Source organism: Pempheris klunzingeri, chromosome 12, assembly GCF_042242105.1.
Source record: "Pempheris klunzingeri isolate RE-2024b chromosome 12, fPemKlu1.hap1, whole genome shotgun sequence".
Lineage (NCBI taxonomy): Eukaryota > Metazoa > Chordata > Actinopteri > Acropomatiformes > Pempheridae > Pempheris > Pempheris klunzingeri.
In genome coordinates this window covers 14,613,629-14,633,091 of record NC_092023.1, presented here as the reverse complement: position 1 = coordinate 14,633,091, position 19,463 = coordinate 14,613,629, and the positions used below count along the sequence as shown (strand labels likewise).

At 38.3% G+C, this 19,463-nt stretch overlaps 2 protein-coding genes across 3 annotated transcripts in view; one reads left to right on the top strand and one right to left on the bottom strand.

Moving 5' to 3' along the window:
* Nucleotides 1-1,314: 1,314 nt before the first annotated feature.
* ppp1r1c (protein phosphatase 1, regulatory (inhibitor) subunit 1C) lies at nt 1,315-10,471 on the top strand. Its single transcript, XM_070841594.1, has 6 exons — nt 1,315-1,395; nt 3,286-3,343; nt 5,047-5,084; nt 5,938-5,992; nt 9,036-9,239; nt 10,416-10,471. The coding sequence occupies exons 1-6, from the start codon at nt 1,315-1,317 to the stop codon at nt 10,469-10,471; spliced, it is 492 nt and encodes a 163-aa protein (XP_070697695.1).
* Nucleotides 10,472-16,365: 5,894 nt separating this feature from the next.
* nckap1 (NCK-associated protein 1) overlaps nt 16,366-19,463 on the bottom strand; it is a 31,572-nt gene continuing 28,474 nt past the window's right edge. For both annotated transcript variants that reach the window (XM_070840523.1, XM_070840524.1), the window contains exons 30-31: nt 19,300-19,389; nt 16,366-18,746 (exon numbers count right to left, since the gene is read on the bottom strand). In XM_070840523.1, the coding sequence (XP_070696624.1) occupies nt 18,630-18,746; nt 19,300-19,389 (207 nt within the window). In that variant the 3' untranslated portion in view covers nt 16,366-18,629. The remainder of the gene's footprint in view (nt 18,747-19,299; nt 19,390-19,463) is intronic.

Here is a 19,463-nt window from a genome sequence, read left to right as displayed (position 1 = left end):
ACTATTTTCGTTTCAAAAGCTCTTTTTACTTAACATTATATTTGTTGCATTCATGTAACCTCCAAGATCTAATACTTGGTAAGTATGATGATATTATTGTGGCCATATTATTTGCAAATGTGTACGGAGAGATCTTATACACAAATATACTTGCAGATTCTGTACACATGAACAAAGTGAGATACAATCAAACAGGACATACTAGACACATGGCTATAGTATTGTCACTATTTTTCTGAAACCTTTATTAATCTCATTTTCCTCAGTGAGTACAAAGATTAAATGACGAGTTCTTGTTTCCCTGAAATGATCTCAACCAACCCCCCTTTATATTCTGGCAGTCATGCTCTTCCAAATCATTTGTAGTATAATAATTTCATTTGTGCACATGGATTGTTAAAACCATACACTGATCTCAGTTTAGTAATCTCTGCGCTTGGATTACTACGTCAGCATATACATTTTCTCTCCCATATGATCCCAGAGAGGCTCACAAATCTGACACTTTTTGATTAACTTTGAAAAATTATTTGGAAATACTGTTAAATATGCCTAAGATTGGGTGGTAGCTTACACTGACATCATCTCCCCTGTCATTTTTCTGGGAAATTAGTGGCTTTATTTAGTTTACATTTTCCAAAGATGTAAATGTCTGGGGTATTTTATAGACTGTTTACAGCATTTATAGGGCCAATACAATATTGGACTGCTTCAGAACCAATAAAAAATACAGAAGTAAGGCTTCAGTAGCCCTAATTTTATTGCTGGCTGCGTAGACGGGGCTTAGAAATATTATTCAGACCTACGTGTTGGCCAATAAAAATTACAGCATATTGAACACCTCATTGGAGTTAAAAAGAAAAAGAAATCAAATTCAAATAATTTTGCCATTTTAGAGACGTTCCTTTGATGCCCCCATAAACACTTCTGAGAGCGGTCGGGGTCTGTTTTTGGTACAACATTGAAAAGAAGTGAGCACAAGTGTTTGTGGTTGTTGCAGTGCAGGATGGCATCATAAGATTTAAAGAGACCAGTAATGTACACATTTCTGACACTAGTACACTACCTCATTCTGCATCAGTGTATGTTTTGGAAAATGCTGCAATGACAAGGCTACTATTCTTTCTCTCTCTCACTCTAAGTCTGTCAATTAGTGATAATGGACCCCATCGGCCAAGAGAAGACCACTCCCTCCCTCTCTACTCCCTCCCTCCTTGACACACACACATATTCACTCACTCTCTCTCTCTCTCTCTCCCTCTCTCTCTCTCTCTCTTTCTGTCCGTCTTTCTTTCTATCTCTCAGTCAGTAATAATGGAGCCTAGCAGTCCGAAGAAGATCCAGTTTGCTGTACCTCCGCTGCAGGGACAGCTGGACCCACAGGCCGCCGAACATGTGAGTGTATCTGAGTGGGGTGGATGGTGTGGGTTCATCCCTGTGAGGGCTGAATGGGGCTTCTATCTGTGATCTTGTGAGTCTTGCCTGGAATTTTCTATGTGTGGGTGAAGGCCAGCATGTATGCATAAGCCGGTCTTATGAAATCAGCTGTTTGCTTATTTGGGTGACAGCATGTGTATTTAACTGGTCCGTCACATTTGAGCAGCCCTGCATGTGACCCATTTGAGTGGCATGCGTGTTTTGCAGGCTGCTTTGTTTTCATGTCTATTGTTGTTATAGTTTAAAAGGATAATATTTGTGTTTTTGTGAGCAGGTGGTATGGAGAATTAAAGGAACAAGTGACGCTAAAATACCCTGTTAAACTATTTAGCACTAAAAATACATCTGTTTTTCTTGTTCTGAATCCCCTGAAACATTTAATGCTACTGTCAGAAAATCAACAAACGTTTACTCAAATAATTATAATCTTATGTTGTTCAAATGGCATTCTCTCATGTGCTTTTCCTCATTTACTTCACAAGTAGCTGAACAACGCTGTAAATGTGACTATCCAGAAAGGCCAAGTGATACAGTTTAAGCGAGTTTTGTCACAGATGATTTACTGTCAATTGCAAAAAGTTCACGCCTGTTCTGTTGCTGGGAGGGAGGGGTTCGAAAGGGCATTTTGGGAAACTGACTGATTTTTCTGTTTATTTCTGCAAATGTGCAGAAACGTTCAGAACCCCACAGATGAATAACATGTTAAAGTACCTGAGCTGTAATTTCCCTTTAACTGATCTGAGTGGTGCCCAAAATGAAAAGAAACAGAAGCTGCTCTTTCATACAAGGTTAAACATTGCCTCAGGGAGTTAAATCAGCCCTCTGTAAGGCCTGGCTGTTTGACACTGGTCTTTGCTTTGCTGACGTCTTTATAAGCTGTTTAGTCGATGGAAACCGGAAGTTCTTCACTTCTAAGGAAGCTGATAAAAAACAGCAACAGATAAGGGCCCCTGTGTGGCTGTTTGGAGAGGCCCCTGTGTTGGAAACAGTCAGTGTTTCCAGAAGTCAAAGATAAATTTTAGCAATGGTTTTATGAGATCCAATCTTGTAAAGCCAGTCTCCTCTCCAGGATGACGATGAGCATTTACATTCCTGCAGTGTGGCAGTGTTGTTGCCATCGTCTGAACGCCATGAGCCAAGCACAGTAAACTCACATTGTCTTTCTTAAAGAACAGTGGGTTCAAATGAAAATTTACATTGGCTCAATTGGTTAATGTAGTTATTATGGCTGCGATCCTTGTAAGAAATATTGAAATAGTCAGTAAAAAATATTTCTAAATCACAGGGACTCTTGTCATGTTTCTCATGCTAATGTCTGTTAATGTCTTTTTACAGCCTACTTTTTAAAAGAACGAGGTAGATAATAGTAAATGTTTGCCGAGTTGCTACAGTAATGTCTGTGGGAAAGCTGTACTTTTTAGCTAGGTACTAAAACTGTAAGTGGATAATAATATTGTTTAAGAGTAATTTGGAATAATAGGCCAAAGTCTCAAGTGAAAAATTAGTTCCAGTTGGTACTTTCAATGAAGTTTTTTTTTTAACAGCCTAATTACTTAGACAGTAGTCAAGTCGGAAACATTTTCCAAGTGTTTTATCACTTAAGTGTTTTTTTGATAGATTGTTTAAAAAAGACAAATTAAAGCAATTAGAGATAAAACATTAAGAAATATGGCAATAAAACCAACAGACTCCAACAGGAGGGTTAAAACGGACAGAGGTGAAGGAAATGACACAAAGTAGGATAAAGAAGAGTTTGAGTCCGATCGTAAACGTTTCTGTTCAGGGGGCTTTTTTCTGTAATATCTAAAGGAGCAACAACAAAAACATGTGTTTGTGTGTTTACCTCAGATTCGTCGCAGAAGACCAACTCCTGCCACTCTGCAGATCTACAGACAACCTGGCACAGGTGAGAGAGAGCAAGGAGGAGAGAGGGGTGGGGGAGGTTTAGGGGGGAGGTAGGTAGAGAGGGAGATGAGACGGAGATGGAGAGAGCTAAAAAGCAGCAGCTATAATGGAACCTTTATTAGATTTGTGCTGCAGCTTTTGGTAAGTGATCTCAGGGTTCAGACTGGACTGATGGATGCCTAAAGTGCGTGTGTGAGTGTGTGTATGTGCGGGCTCTCAGCTCTTATAAATCCCTCTACACAGGAACTGACTGATTGAATAATCGGCCTGATTCCATTTTGCGAGCTCATCTCAGTGAGTCTGGTTCCAATATAGTTGTATAAAGCTCTGCAGGCACTCAAGGTGTTTTCATGCAGCCATTTTTTCTATTTCTCAGAGAAATCAGAGAATAAGAGTGTTGGTATCAAACACAGCAGGAAGGCTGGAAACATAAACAAGGACAGGTGCGACACAAATTCAATATCTTCGATTTTAAAAATAAATATAAAAATCAACCTCCGGAATTTGGAATATTTTTTCTCTTTCATCTCATTTCATTGAATGGCTTTAAAAATTGTTGATTTGACCATCAAATTTCAGAGATGTCCCTATTTTTCCCCGGCAAAATACCACTGACAGTCAGTCTGTAGAGTGGAAAACAGCCGGCAGCTGTAAAAACAACGTGACTGTGCACTCTTGAGCCTTGAAACAAATCAGATCGCCCTGACAAAAAGCACAGATGTTACGTCTTAAGTTACTGAATTACTGATATTTTGTCTTCGATAAAAGCTGATGTTTTCTGACAGTATCCAGTTTTAACTTTTACTTCTATTGGCAACCTCTGGGGTTTAGTCTTTCTCAAAGATACATCCCTTGATTTTGTTTTATTTTCTCCAAAAGCCCAAAAATCTTCCTCCAACTCATACAGTTTGGCACTGAGCTGGAGGGAGGAGTTACACTGGGTGGTGTGTTCCTTCATCACCATGAACACTACAACACACACTTTGTAGTTTATTTTGACTCAATCCCACATACGCTGCCCTGCTGCCCCAAATACTCACTGGAGCACCAAATGTGGATTAATCCGCCTCTGAAGATAGTCCACTATTTATTCCTGTTTGACTCCAATGACCAGCTGTTTTAGGAAATTTACCCTTGTATTTAAAGAAAAAAGATATATTTGTGGCCGTTTTTTATAGATTTACGTCTTCAATTGGAACCGATGGGCTTAGGGCTGAGTGCCTTCAAGAAGCTGAGGGAGTTGGGACGTTTTGAGAGACAGACTTACTGACTTTTTGCTCTTCATAAAAAAATGTAGAATATCGCCAGCCTTAGGCTTTAACACAACAGTGGCGAGAGAGTAAGTCAAAGGGAGTTAAAACACTTTAATTCCTGAGCAAGATGTTGTAATTTCTGACAACATCTGGCCAAGTAACAGCTCCTCTGAAAGACTGTAATCACCTGCGGGTGGTAAAAAGGTGATTCCTGCACTGGGTACAGGCAGACTTCATTTAAAAGGACCACTATCCAGCCTGACCAAAGGGGTTTGAACCAGCAGAGTGATAGAGCACCAGACCCAGTGACACTGTTAGATCCCTGAGCTCTCAATGTGAGGCTAACAAACATCTGCCGTGCAGATTTGGGCCATCAGCTTATAAAAGTGAGCTTGTGTCAAATCAGTAAAAACAGAAAGAGCTAAAAGCTGCTGTCTTGTCTCTCCTGCAGATGTTGGAGATCAACACAGCGCCAGCGGAGAGTCACAGGTTTGTATAAATGTTGTTTATACGTACAGATGCAGGGAGAAGTGGGGAAACACACCAGCAGGTAAACACTAATCTGCTTGAGTCACTTGAACCAGTTTCAGGGAATGAGTTTCTAATTCAAGGTTACACATGGACACATAACCTCAGACATGCTAATCTGTAGTAAGCTCTAATGCATCCTGTTAAAATGAACTAACTAAGTAACAAAATGCATAAAAGCTCCCTGCTGAAATGTTGACTTTAACATATTCACTGACGACAAGCTGACATTTAGCTTTTTGACATCAGATTGATTTCAGACATCAGAGAAAAGTCTTCAGTGCAGTTCCTCAATATTTTCTTGAGGTTAGACATTAAACAGTTATTACTACACAATTTTGTTGAATACTTGATTCTGGTCAATCATTGCATTTTACGGTCTGTTATTTCTATCTAGCAGAGTGTTGCTATGGACACAGTTCTGATAGCAGAAGCAAAAAGTGTTTTCAAGTCAGTATTTTGTGTCATATTGTTGATTACTTTAGTACAAAGTCATGTAATAACATGGATTATGTGATGTAATGTAATGACAGTGAGCGGCGGTCATTATTGCAAATTTTGCAATAATGACCGCCGCTCACTGTACGTTACCCCTTACACAGCAGAGAGTCAGGGCCCAGACAATCTGTCAGATAAATGATGGTTTGTCTGGTGAGTCGAAGTTGTTTCACTATAATGAGATTAGAAAGGATGACGCGGTCGATCCCGTCTCCTGTTTTTACTTTGTACAAATATATATTCATTGTCTCTTTTTGGTACAAGGCTGTGTGAGTCAACATCTTGTATAATATGTTTTTTCCTTTCTATCCTCCAGGCATCAGATGCCTCTCAGAGGAAGCAGAGCACCTACGCCCCGCCCACCATGAAAGGTAAACACAGGACACTGCTAAGCCTGGTCTCCCATGATTTTATAAAATGTGCCTAATGTCTGCACAGTGCTCTGTGCAAGGAAAGTGGAAGAAATCCATTTCCCCTGAAGGAGAGGATTATGAGGATTTACTTGGTGCATCTCAGGTCCCTCTGCAATCTTAACAGGGACATTTGTTTCTACAAATAATCCCCATTAAAATGCCTCTAAAACGGTCAAAACAATAAAGACGCCACTATATGAATTTGAAATACAAACTATAAACATTTGGCAGCACACAGTGAATCAGATTCATGCCTTTCACACTACAGATCTATTCATTCTGGATTATCAGCAACAGACGCATCTCGTGCTTCTGAATTTAAGTGCTGTCAGAGTTGAGTTAAGGCATGACCGGACTGACACTGAGCACTTTATTGGAAAAAGTTATTTAAAAAGCTAAACTTCAATTAAAAAAAAAAGATGTGAACTGAGTTTTGAACAAGTTCCCTCCACAGGGATGCATCGGTTCTTTTTCTTGTAGATGCTTTTACATTCAGTATATGTATGTGAATGTATGTTCTTTGTTCATAGCCATAAAATTACTGCACACTTCAGTATGAATGTATGTACTTTAAGGTCTGTAATGTCCTGCTGTGGCAGTTTTCTGGCAGCTGTATCTATGTTTTCTTTTTGTATGGAAGTTCTATTTGTTTCTTTGTTTTGCTTTATTATACACCGTTTGTCTTTCTCTGTCATCTGTGGCTATTTCTGGTTTTACTCCCACTTCTGTTTCTTTAGGCTTCAGTATTTTTCAGTGTCGGATCAGGAGGCTCAGCTGGCAGGGAGATGGGAGTGGGGGAGGAACAACGGTTACTTCGGATTGGTTTGGTTTCCATGGATTGAGCCTCAAGGTGGCTCATGGGCTTTTTGTTCAGTGTTACAATATTAGGGAGAAATATATTTTAAAGCCCGTTAACCCCCAGTAAAAAAAAGAAAGATCTGATTTTATCTTTTCACCGGACGTTTAAGTCACATGATTCACGTACGTCATGATCATTGACTACATATACGAAGAGGACGTAGTCAATAGCCTCGAATTAAGCACTTTGGCCGTCACCATCTTAGTTTTGAAAAAAGAAGTGACGTTCATTCTGCGAAGCCCTCCACATCTGATTGGTTAGGTTAAGGCATGATCGTCCTCTGACTTAGTCGCGAAGTAGTCCCCAGAACATGCTCTGCTTTGTCGTTTTTCCTCTAAATGGGACCAAAATCTACAAAACGAACATCATGCTGTGTTGAAGAAGACTTGAAACTAGTGACTGAGACCACAAACTCTTAACTTAGTTTGCGACGGCAATAATTCAAACGAGAAATGCAAATTTTCTATCATTAAGTCAAACTCTCTTCACCTGTGTGAGTATATTTGTAATTTATGAAGTCAAAACATTACAGATTGTGCCTTTAAAACAACCGTGTTGATTTTGAAATGAACTATAGGAAATTTTAAAGGGTATAAGCGTGTGTAGGTTTTCCAACACTACCACTGGAGAAAAATCCAACATTTCAAGATATTACAAGATGAAGCTTCGATATATTGAGTCCACACACGTCTGACTGGCTTGTGCTACTAAAAACATGCAACAGCAGAACTTTTCGTACCAAGCACAGAAGCCTTTCTCTGATAACAGTGGAGATAGTTGGTTTTATGGTATATAATTACTTTTTTTATTATTACTATTATATTATATTTTATTGGTAGTGGTAGTAGGAGTGTTAGTAGAAGTGTGTGTGTGTTTGTTTACTTTTGGGTGAGCAGGATATACAAGTTATAATAGTTGTAGATTGTACTGTGTTTGCAATAACAATAGTAAACACTGTAGGATCGTCTGAGCAGCAGTAGCTTCTTTACTTCACAGCACAGCTCAGCTTTCATCTACACTATGTCCAAAGAAAGAGCACCTGTCTGATGGCTTTTATCTCTGAAACACTGTCATTTTCTTATTATCGCCTGTCCTGAATAATTTATAAAACAATTATGGGGCCAGAAGGAGCAGTGCTGCTACAGCTCTTTACTCTTTAGCACAACAGTTATGAGAAGGTCTTCATAATCTCTGTTTGACTTCAAATACAGGAGACAGAAAACCCCTTTTTTAATGAGTGTGTAGGGAAAGGTCCAGGTTTGAGGTGAAATAGGAAAGGAAGATAAACATAGTGGGTATGAGTATGTGTGCTGAGCTCTCCGCCAGTGAGTGCAGCACTGAGCTTGTTCCAGGAAGTGGAGACAGTAAAAGCTTTTCTTTTATTGATCGCTTCTGTGCGTGTGTGTGTATGTGAGTGTGTAGGCCAGTTAGCTGATAACCTCATGAGGAATTGCCTGCGCACCAAATGCTTGCATTTACATACTGTTGGACCAGAAAAAAAACGTTTTATTTATTAATCTAATTGGGTTTTATTCTCACACTGTGGGTTTACAGTGAGTTGATGGAGAAATTCTGTTTTAATTTAAACATATAAGGCCTTTCATTTCATTTTTAAGCACACTTTAGTAACATTTATGTTAATATTTAGTCTTTGCTGGCTCATGACGTGGGGAGTGGGATGACATCTACAAATCAAACTGCATATAACAACAGAGGAACTAGTTGAGTTTATAGGCTCATAGTAGCTCATCGACCTTGTGGATCAAGTTATGGCTCTTTTTTGTTATGTCATTCCCTTGGATAACTGTGGATATTTACCGTGGAACAACACTGGAGTTTCATAGCAGAAGATTTTATGTAGTAAATCAACCATCTTCCCTTAACACACTGATAAACACTGACAAGAGAGACAGATTTCTGTCACTCCGTCCCCCGAAACTCCTGATTGAGCGGGATATTTATGGTTTCTACAAGATGTCAGGGAAAGTTACCGAACTATTTTTTTTATAACTTCTAGTTTTCTAATTTAGTCCTAATTTTTGAATAACAAATTTTACTTTCGTTACTTTGAGTTTTTCCGCTCTATTGCGACATGTGTGTAGTTGAAGCATCTCTCCACTAGAGGCGCTCTTCTCTCCTCAGAGCTTCAGCTGGGGATGGAGCAACACCTTCTGGGGGCGGGGCTCAGTGAGACAGACGACCAGCTGAGTCCAATCACAGCACAGCTCTATGCCACCGCTTCCCTATGGGCCAATCACAATGGGCCAGAGGAAGCCAATGGGAATGAGGCGAGTCTGCTGTTAGCCAATCAGGAAAGAGGAGTAGCAGAGAGCAACAGTTCAGGGGGTAAACTGTTTTTGGACAGACAAATTTACACATTTTGGCCTGAGGGATACTCCAAAATAACTTAAATGTTGTGCTTTATGTTAAATTTACCTAAGTGCTACAACTAAAGACGATACATAGGGAAAACAATTTGAGTTGTTACATGGAAGTGAGACAAAAATACGCAACAAGCAACCAAGACCACAATACTGTTTGTCTGTTAGTTGTGGATTATAGAGAGAATTTATTTGGAGTATTCTGGTAGCCTTGCACACACCTAACACACGTACAGTCCTCATTTATCACTGACAAAGTTTTACAGAATAACATGCAACGGCCGCATCATTTTTCACAACTACACCCACAAAACATACCAATGTTACTACAGTAAAGGTATGCGAGTACAATCAGGAAAAACGTACTTGAACTATTAAAGTATAGGTACTGTGACTGTAATAATATTATATACATTAATTGGCTGAGGTGGAGCTTGATTTGAATGAACCTAATCGAGTAATTATTTTCTCCATTAATCGATTGAATGTTGAGTTTGTAAAAACTCTGAAAACAGAGAGAGATGCCAACAAAATGACCCAGAGCCTAAAGTGACACCTTCACAATGCTCACTCAGTCAACCAACAGTGCAAATTTGAAATTCATTAAAACTGAATTTAATGATTTAAAGTAAAAGCAGCAAATCTTCACAGTTGAGAAGTTGAAAACATGAGATGTTTTACAAGAAAAAATACTTTTAAAAAGGATGGATTAGTTGCCAACTACTTGATTAATTAATTAATTAATTGTTTCAGCCATTATTGAATAAACTGTTTGGTACATTAATTTATAATAAAATGTCATATTTTATACACAATTCATAGAAATTTTAATATGTAAAGCAACTAAAGCTGGAAAATAATTGTAGTGGAGTAAAAAATATATTTCCCTCTGAAATTTATTTCAATTCAACAAGACTGTGCAGTAAAAGCTAAAAATATGAAATTTGAGTACATCTACAATCTTTGAAAAAGAAACACACACACACACACACACTCTCAGTTACACCCTTTCCTTTGTTTTGTACATTTCTTTACCACTAACAGCACTAACTCCTCTGTTTCTCCCTCTCTTGCGGCTTTGCGTGATCTTTCAACTTTCTCTCCTCTTTCATCCTCCCCCACTCTCTCCCTCTTTTCTCAGATTTGTCATGTGACCACAAAAAGGAAGCGCCCAGTCCCGACTCCGTCTCCCGATAGCTACCTTCGCTCACCTTCATCTCCTTGTCCTCACAATAACCAGTTTTTCCCTCCTTCTCACTGCTGCTCCTCTGATCCCATTAACACACTGCTTGTGCTACACATTAACACTGCATCACTTATTGAGTTTGCTCTCTCTCTCTTTCACGAACACATACAGACACATGCACATAAAGATTTATGTTAGCTAAATGCACTAAATCAGTCCAAATTTTAATTACTGCAGGTGATGTTGGTGAGGTTTTGCTTGTGAATAAAGATGTACTATATTGAAACATTTACTGAATGTGTGAGTATTCTTTATCTTTTAAGTGAAGCCTTTCTGGATAATTTTAAAGATTTTATTTTTATGCCAAAACGCAAAGTTATGTAGTACTTGGGGGCTGGCTTTATGTCCATGGTGGTTTTTACAGTAGTAGAACATTTTTTCTTTCAATGATCCCTCCATGACAAACAAAGTTGATAGTTACCCAAAAGAATATATAACATGTAAACCCAGCGGAGATAGAACAGAGTATTGAGACAACCATTAAGAGATTAAAACATTTAGAGTGCTAGATTAAAGGGGGAAAAAAGGGTTTTAGGAAGGACGTGATGTTTTGTTTGTGTGCACCATTGATGCAGCAGTAAATAGCATTACATACCTTCTTGACATCTGTGTGACCCGACTGTTTGGAGTTCAACATCCCCCGTTACTACATTAACAGCTGAACCGTCTCTGTGTATTTGTGAATGAGTGTTTGGTTCATGAACATGTGTCCCAGTGTTTTTAATCACATGGCCCTGTAGAGGCCAAATGTCAACAGATGGGATGGGGAGGAAAGAAACAAATGGGATCCACCATAATAGCTTGTACAAAGCAGAATACTCTGGTTTAAGTTCAAAGCTATGACCTCAATATGCATGTGTTTATTTCCTTTAATACCTTGAATTGTCATTTCTGGCTTTCTGTTATTGACAAACGTAATTATTCTTGGTCTGATTCCTGCTCTTCTTCAGGGATTTAACAGGTATTTCCAGCGTATAGTTGGAAACAGGAGGATTTATTAGACTTTGGCAGTAAAGGTTGCTCAGCACAAACAGTTCCTTAGTTATATTTTAAGTAAGTCTGGCACCATTTCAGGTAATTATGTGTTTGTTTCCATGCAGCAACTCAGGACAAGGATATAGTTATTGTATTACACCAAAATATCAAAATACAATATTGCTTTTAGTTTATATTTAGCTTCTCTTTCACTGTCACCACTTTATGTGGTATTGTCAAAACCTAGTGGTTGTGGTGATGGGTGGGGTTGGTGGGTGAAATACTGTGTTACCAGTAAAAGTCCTGTGTTTAAAAATGTACTCAAGTAAAGCTGCAACTGTTTCAACTGTTGCGTGTCATATTATTCAATTATAATCATTGATGCATTAATGTGTTCGCCATAGTAATGCTACAGCTGGTAAAGGTGGAGGTAATTTTAATAACCTTCTGTTCTGCTGGTTAGTTTAATCCACACTAATATATAATTAAAATGTATTGTCCGATTTTGTATTAAGAATCTGAATCTGCAAAGCTACTAAAGCTTACAAATCAATGTGGTGGATGAAAAAGTACAATATAAGCCTTTGAAATGTAGTTAAGTAGAATCAAAATCGTACTTAATGTGGTTGGCTTTCCTTGATAGTACCTGGTATAATGGGCTTAATATATATGAATATAATATTATGCATTGGTTTGGTTTCTTTTTGTTTTCTCTTGCTCCTGCAGGTAAGTAGTGTCTCACATTTTCAGCTGTGTAAAAACAGGAAATAATTTGATGGTGTTAAATTTGAGTTGTGTGTGTGTGTGTGTGTGTGTGTGTGTGTGTGTGTGTGCAGGTAAACTGAAAAGTTCTGTACCAGAGGAGGACGAGGAGGAAACCAACCCTCAGGACGACTGATTCGGGAGAGACGTCTGTGCACAGAGGAGCCGGCCAATTCATCCTTGATATTCTGGACAAACCAACAGACTCTGGTGTCCATCTTCAGCGTAGCACCTACGTGACAAGACATTCAGCGGGAGAGTTTACAGCAGCTTATGTTAAATTAGAGTCTGTAACAAAACATGTCAAAAACCAGCTTCACTCTTAATGGACTGGTAACAGCCCAGCTAGCAGAGAGCTCACTTAGCACATTCAACTCAACAGGACTCCAACTCATGAGTATCATACTCACCAAGGTTAAAACTTTCCCTTAGCTGCCTTGTTTTGGGTTATAAATGAGGCACAGGTATGATGTTCATATTAACTAAAGCAGCAAACTGATACCAATTCACTGTCTTCACAACAGTTACTCACCCAGTCAGACGGCCCACAGCTTAACACTTTGGGAGGGAAAACTCACAGAGGAACTTGTTCTACTGCTGCGAACCAACAAACATTTACATAACAAATGTTGTCATTTCATATTTTAGGAAGGAGTCTAGAGAAGTTACATTTTATATTTGGCCAGCTAGCTACCACAGTGTAGCCAAGATAGAGATTAATGATACCTTCTAGCTAACTGGCTAACAGCTTAAGCTATGTCATTCACAGTTAGTACAGCTACTTCTTTGTTACCATAAAGTTCCCAAAACCAAATTAGAAGTAATAACAGAAATTAACAGCAACAGTTTACAAAAAAAAATTAACTGGCTAAGTGATATAAGTGATAACAATTCATTACCGCCACAAGAGTTGACCTCTAATGCTGCGTTCACGCTACAAGAGACAAAGCTACAAAATGGCCGCACATGGCCAGCTACATCGACGCCAAGCCGCCGTATTTAGTGCTGCTCAAGCACTTGATGAAGTGGTTATTGTCATGGGCTTATGTAGCTATAAATTTACAATTATCTTTAATAGCTTGTAAACATGGTTTAGTAGCAATACACAGAAGCTATTGTTAGCTAGCACAGTGCCAGCTAGCTGGATAACACAACCACAAGTGGACACTGTGATTTAAAATGTACATTACATACATTACTGAAAAAAAGTCATGTAGCGACAAGTGTCTGGCATCAGTTTGTCGCTTCATGTCGCTGCTTTCCATTAAAAAATGACATGTATGACAACACTTTGTCAAACATCATAAATGTCACTTCAATATTTACACACTGAAACCATATTCAAAAGGATCTGGATAAGTTCAGTCTCATATTTGCTCTGCTAACTGTTCGCTGGCTACTACAGCTGTAACCAAGATGACTAGCTAGCAAAGGTTAACTGTCGCTAGTTAACTGAAACCAACATCTTAGGCTAATTAAATCACAGTAGATGTAGCTTCTTACATTCGCAACAGGTCCCCATCCTTTTCTGGGACAAAACAAGTGACACTCTCCTTTAATATAAAATGACATTATCAGATAAAACCAATAGAACACCACCACAATTGAATTAGTGTATAGATGGCCAAAACACACTATAAATACACTATAAATACACATCATCTCTGCCATAGATCATGCAATAGGCCTACATTGAAAAGATTAATTTGATCCATCTTGAGTCATTCCTCCAGCATAGAACTGGTGTAATAACCCCACTAAATGCCCAGAGGCCCTACCTGAACACCTGTTTTTACCTTACTGAGCCTTCAGGTAAGCAAATAACCAGTCAGATATTTTACTTTTCAGTCCTGCGCTATAACAGGATACTAGCTAGTAGCAGCACTGCTCTCCGACAGCATTACATTAGCCCGGCCACTGTAGCCTGGTCCGCAGCCAGTGTTAGTAACCTACAATGAACCCAGGCTTCAATACAACCTTCTCTTCAACACTTGGTTACAGGAAGCTATGAATTTTTATACAGTTATTTGCCACCATGATGCAAGCAAATGAGCACACACAGGCCCACGGTCCTGCCCTCGCGATATGGGTTGTGGCTGACGAGAGTAGTTCAATGTGATATTAGCATTAAACTACTGTTAATGTTAAATTCATGCAGGTAAAAATGGTTTGCAGCCCTAAGATAAGCTAAGCCTCTATAGAGTCAATAAATACAGGTGACTTGTTTCACACACTGGCCACCACATGAGCATATAGCATTAGCATGTAGCTTGGAGCCAGTAGAACAATAGTCAGGACCTTTTTTTTTTTTATGACACGGTGGGGGAACAAATCAGAGATCAGCATTTTGGGATTTACTGCTGATGCAGTCAACTGCACACAAAAATTAACAATCTAAACCGGTTTGTTTGAGGTGTTTACACTGTTACTGTCTAAGTGGGACAGGGAACTGTTCTCCCTCAAAAATAGGCAAGGCGGCAAAGAAACCTTGTTTCCTCGTCACCACAATTAAAAAAGTTTTAGTTTAATAGGGTGATGAAAGCCTACTCTGGATGATGTATTGTCTGTCTGATGTATTAAGTGCCAGTTTACTCAAAACCAAATTAAAAACATACAATAAAAATCTTGATAGTAAAAAAATATTTCATGATTGTTAGATAATTAATGTAACATGGCTGTTAACCTGTAGAAATGATGGTATTTGATTTAAAAGGCGGACTTGTTACCTTTTATCCCAACAGAATTTGCGATTTGTCTTTAATCAAACAGTCTGTTCTACTACTTTTACAGATGCCACAATATGCAAAGTGAAATATCAGTTTACAATTGACCAGCACAGGTTTTGACTCATCTTTGAATAAACTCTATGGGAAGATAAATCATATAAGTTCAATGTATTTTCATTGATTCAATGATGGATAAACTGTTTTCCTGTTAATCTGTATATGCAGTGTGTATCCTTACAATATTAATGACAGCAATAAAACATTTTAGCATTTTATACACAATAGAAATGTAAAAGTATAACACCCCTTCTTCTTTGTTCCAGTATTACAGTGTTAGTTTTCTTGGGGTGCCCCCTTGTGGCTTTTGTTAGACACCACAGGAATGGACGTATCTGCTGGTCTCATCATGACTGCTGCAGATGTAAATGTTCAGAAATCAGAGTTTTTGTAATTCTCTCAGACAAATTTGCCGTGAAATGGGGACTAACTTTGTATAAAACCTAAACTGAAATAAATATGTGATGATGAACAGCTGACTAGTTATTAAGATAACATCTGTATTGGTAATTATAGTTCATATCTGCACACTGTCAGAAAAACAAAGTTTGGGTCTGATTTCTTTTACAAGCAGTAAGCAGATACTACAGGCATTTTAACTACTTTCCCAAAATGAACTTTCATCAGTTAAGTGAGATACTTTTCATGTCAACACCAGCAAGATCTTATATTTGTAGTATATAAATTACAGTACAGTACTGTGCAAAAGTCTTAGGCAGGTGTGAACAAGTGCTGTAAAGTAAGAATTCTTTCAAAAATTTAAAACTGAATAATTTATTTTTAGCGATTAACAAAATGCAAAGTGAGTGAGGAGAAAAATCAAAAATCAAATCAATATGGATAAGTATCTGCCTGTTTTTCTCAGCATTGATGTCTGGAACAACCTACCTGCTGAGTTCCTTCAAAAACTGTGCAAATACACCAAGATTTTGTAAACTCACAAAAATCACATTTTATATACTTATCTTTTAGATACTTCGATAATTTAATCATTTGTTAATAATTTAAATCTCTAACAGCATATTCTATAAACTAATGCTTTTTTGTGAAGTCTGAAAAGTAGCCTGACTATAGCTGTCAAAGTACAATATTTTCCTCTAAAAACACATAAGTATTAAATGGACACACTCCTTCAAACCAAACTCATGCGCAGTACACAAGTAAAAGTATTAAGTTACAACCCACCACCGGTTATAGGATCAAGACTTATAATAGCCACCTGATGGCATTAATTATCAAACATGGTTTATAATAAAGGTTTATCACTTACCGACTCCCATCTCAGCTGAGGCCAAGAGCACAATCGACCGTCACACACTCACAGCTCAGGTCTGACACAGCCCTAAAGTTTATTTTATTCATGTCATTGAAGTTACACGGTGGAATCAGACACAAAAAAAGAGGTTAGAAAGAAAACAGCAACCATTCCACATCAAATGGCTGAATGCGCTCACAGATCTGTCCTTCCATGCTTAAAATGCATACTACTACCGACTAAAATACACTGTAGAAATAGACACGGGATCTACTGTAAAGTGCAGACGCGTCATTTACTAGACTTTAGTGTATTCCTGCTACATGCTGTAAATGTGACTTCACTTTGCAACGTCCTCTGTGGAATAGTATGCAGTAAGAGCAGTCCGACAGAGCCCTGGTGTCGGTGACAGGTTAGCAAAGGGCTGGCATAAAGGGAGCATGGTTTGTGTATGTGTCTCAATATGTAGCCCTTGCCATGCCTTGATCGAGGAAAATAATAATAATAATAATAAAGCAGACTGTACTTTGTAAAAGTCATCTGTCGGTCTGTCTGGATGGAGGCTGTCTGTCCTAAAAAATGTCCCGTTCAACCGTTGTGGAAATGCAACATGGAAAGTTCATTTGAGGATGCCCCATCGACTGCAGCTTACAAATCCAGTGAAAACATCACCAAGGGTGTTTATATATATATACACATTTATTTTTTGTTATTGCAGCTCCAGGTTTTTCAATTAGGATTTACTTATTTCTCTGTGGAGGAATTAGTAACGTTATCAGGAGCAATTAAAGGAACCAACACGTTGATCTAACTACGGCGTGTAGGTGGTAAGACCCTCAACAGCTGCTGTTAAGGTGCCTTTGGGCAAGGCACTATTCCCCAAAATTAGACACAGAAGAGCCAAATTTATTTATCCTCCTTTCGAAGTTGCAGGAAATTATTTTTGCGTGAGATCACAAGAACTGTATTTTGCACTGGCTTGTTCATTTCTACTTAAAAAGAGTAGCACCTACTGCACCTTTAGTTGATTAACAACAGCTGTGAGGAGCGTTTGTGTGTACTGAGGGTTTCTGGCTGCTCCATGCCAACGCCGTAGTATTACTGCAGTAGTTTGTTTTTTTAAAGTTTGTTCCCGCTGTAGAGGTTCTCATGTTGCCCCCTCTGTTAAATGAGCTGCCGCAGAGTCAGGCGGATTGTTTCCAGAGCATCTATCGTCCAAACCGTCTGAACACATAAAATGGCATTTCACCCATTAATACCCAAACACGCCACCACTTCCAAGCCCTGATACACAATTTTTAGTGTCAACACATTTGGCAAATCGTCATAATCATTGTCGTCATCATAAAAATAACAAAACATAAACATTAAAAACAGACGAGTTCAGTTCACATCAAAGAAGAATACAGATATTATATCTTTACCCACAAAAAGTTCATGTTACGACTAGCTTGAAAAAAGAAAGAAAACATCACCATGTTATACAAGTGTGTGTTTGTCCACTATGAAATGTTGAAAGATTAGTGTGTATGTCGTTTTTATATCTGCTCAGGATGTCTGTCTGTCAGTGTGTGTGTGTGTGTGTGTGTGTGTGTGTGAGTGTAAAGTTACAGTAACAAGCAACACGTCTTTCATCATCAAACACAGGAATCCTCCTCGATAAAAGCAAAAAAAAAAAAAAAAAAAAAATCACCCACATCACATCAGAATCATTTGCATTCCCAAAGTAAGCATCCAAATCCGTCACCACATAGAAGTCGTCAGCTGGCCACTGAAAACCTCAAATCTTTCATTGAAGAAAAAAACAAGAAGAAAAAAAACGAAAATAATATTTTAGTGTCAACTATATATATACTATATATTTATATTTTTGTTCTTTTATACCAACCAAACATATGGTATATTATGTGTTGCTATGGTTATGGTCCCTGGCAACATCATGAAAAAGTACAATGATTAAAGTAAAGACACTGATCCCCCAACTTCATCCAGCTAGTATGTAAGTGTTTATGCTCATATTTGTCCAACTGTTGTGTTTTTTGTCATCTCTGTGCACTGAATTGTGGGTATTTTGTGTGTTCTATTAGTGTATTTGTTCTGTATCTCAATGTTACATGTTTAGTGTTTTCTGCGTGTCACTGTTTTTGTGTAGATGACACGCATACATGTTTAATTTTTGTCTGAATAGTGCGTTGAGGCATTGTAGGCATAGTTTAATGTGTTTAGTTTTCTGTTTAGTGTTTGCTGTTAGTGTGCATTTGTTGCTGTGTATGCGTCTATATGCGGACACCGACGCTCCGATGGTAGACAGTATGGTAGGCCTTCGCTGTGTGTCTATGCGTTAGCGCTGATGCTCTGTTTGTAGACGGCGTGGTAGGCGTTTCGCAGCAGGACGTAGGGGAAACAGGACTCCAGCAGGTCCATGGTCAGGAAGGGAGACTCCTGCACGATCTGAAACACAAAACACAACACAGACAGTCAGGCAGTAGAAATATTCATGCTGTTTTTGTTGTCACTCCTAATCAGTAACAGAACCGTGTTGTTGCTTTACTCAATGAACTGGAAACAAATTAGACCAGAACTAAAAAGCAGCAATGTATAATTATTTTACTAAAGGTCTGGACCACACGTATGGAGTCATAGGGGGAAAAAAGAAACATCTGTAAAAGAATAAGAAAACAAATAAAAGAATAATGAAGTAAAAAAAAAAATGTGGAAGCATACAGACATGAATAAAAATAAATGCAATAAAATTTCTAAAAATATACATTTTTTAAATTTATTTTGCATATTAATTACTAATTACTTTTTAAACAAATGTTTATATATTTTTATATAAAATCATTCATTTATTCAATCTCTTTATTTTTTCAGAATTTTCACACGTCTATTCCTCTTTATATTTCCACAACTGGTTTCTTCCTCTTTAAAAGATGCATTCTATTGTTATGCCAGTCCTATGACTCCACACAACGCATGGAGCGCCTCAGTCACTCTCGCTCACCATGTCCAGCAGCAGGTAGACCGATTCTCTGTTCCGCGTCGTCATCTTGTCCGTCTCCTGGCCGATCTTCAGCAGGCTGGACGAGGCCAGCTGCACACACGAACACACAGAGAGAGAAAAGTAATGTTTGTCTGTTTAATGTTTATTTGATATTTTATATGTTT